Source organism: Pygoscelis adeliae, unplaced genomic scaffold (genome assembly GCF_000699105.1).
Source record: "Pygoscelis adeliae isolate BGI_AS28 unplaced genomic scaffold, ASM69910v1 Scaffold855, whole genome shotgun sequence".
Lineage (NCBI taxonomy): Eukaryota > Metazoa > Chordata > Aves > Sphenisciformes > Spheniscidae > Pygoscelis > Pygoscelis adeliae.
The window spans coordinates 8436-9262 of NW_008824727.1; the positions used below are offsets into that span (position 1 = coordinate 8436).

The following is an 827-nucleotide window of genomic DNA, read 5'->3' on the forward strand; positions in this document are numbered from 1 at the left end:
ACCGGCTCCGGGCTGGTGATGCGGATGCTGGCCAGCGGGTGCCCAGGGGTGCCATGGCTCTGGGCCATGCTGCCAAGGAGCTGCGACAGAGGGAGAGCCTGGAGAGGTCGGACGAGGAGAACCTGAAGGAGGAGTGCAGCAGCACTGAGAGCACCCACCATGAGGTGAGGGGACGGCCGTGCTGTGCCGTGCTGTGCCATGCCATGCCGTGCCATGCCATGCCAACCTGCCCTCTCTGCAGCACGAGGAGCTGGCGGGCCCCCGGGCCAAGGAGGCACAGCGGCTGGAGGAGGAGCGCGCCAGTGTGCTCAGCCGCCTGGACCAGCTGAAGGGCCACGTCAAGGAGCTGGAGCAGCAGCTGCAGGAGACATCGCGAGAGGTGAGGGGATGGGGTGCCCCTCTGGGTCCACCGCGGCTCACTGCCCTTGCCAGCCAGCACCCGATGGCTGGAGGAGGAGCGCGCCAGTGTGCTCAGCCGCCTGGACCAGCTGAAGGGCCACGTCAAGGAGCTGGAGCAGCAGCTGCAGGAGACATCGCGAGAGGTGAGGGGATGGGGTGCCCCTCTGGGTCCACCGCGGCTCACTGCCCTTGCCAGCCAGCACCCGATCCTGTGGGCATGAGCCGGATCCAGCCAGGGCAGCCACCCTGACACGGCCGTGCCTGTCCAGGCAGAGATGGAGCGGGCGCTGCTGCAGGGTGAGCAGGAGTCAGAGGCGGCGCGGCTGCGGCAGGAGCAGGAGGCGGTGCAGCAGCTGCAGGAGAAGCTCTCCAGCCTGGACGCCAGCATCCGGAAGGAGCGGGGCAAGGTGAGCCCCAGGGCAGGGGTG

At 69.2% G+C, this 827-nt stretch overlaps 1 protein-coding gene across 1 annotated transcript in view; it reads left to right on the forward strand.

Annotated features, from left to right (window-relative positions):
* The first annotated feature begins 24 nt into the window (after positions 1-24).
* Positions 25-827, forward strand: part of HYOU1 (hypoxia up-regulated 1) — a 32129-nt gene continuing 31326 nt past the window's right edge. The window contains exons 1-3 of the mRNA XM_009323395.1: positions 25-164; positions 242-379; positions 669-806. Of these exons, the coding sequence (XP_009321670.1) occupies positions 54-164; positions 242-379; positions 669-806 (387 nt within the window). The 5' untranslated portion in view covers positions 25-53. The remainder of the gene's footprint in view (positions 165-241; positions 380-668; positions 807-827) is intronic.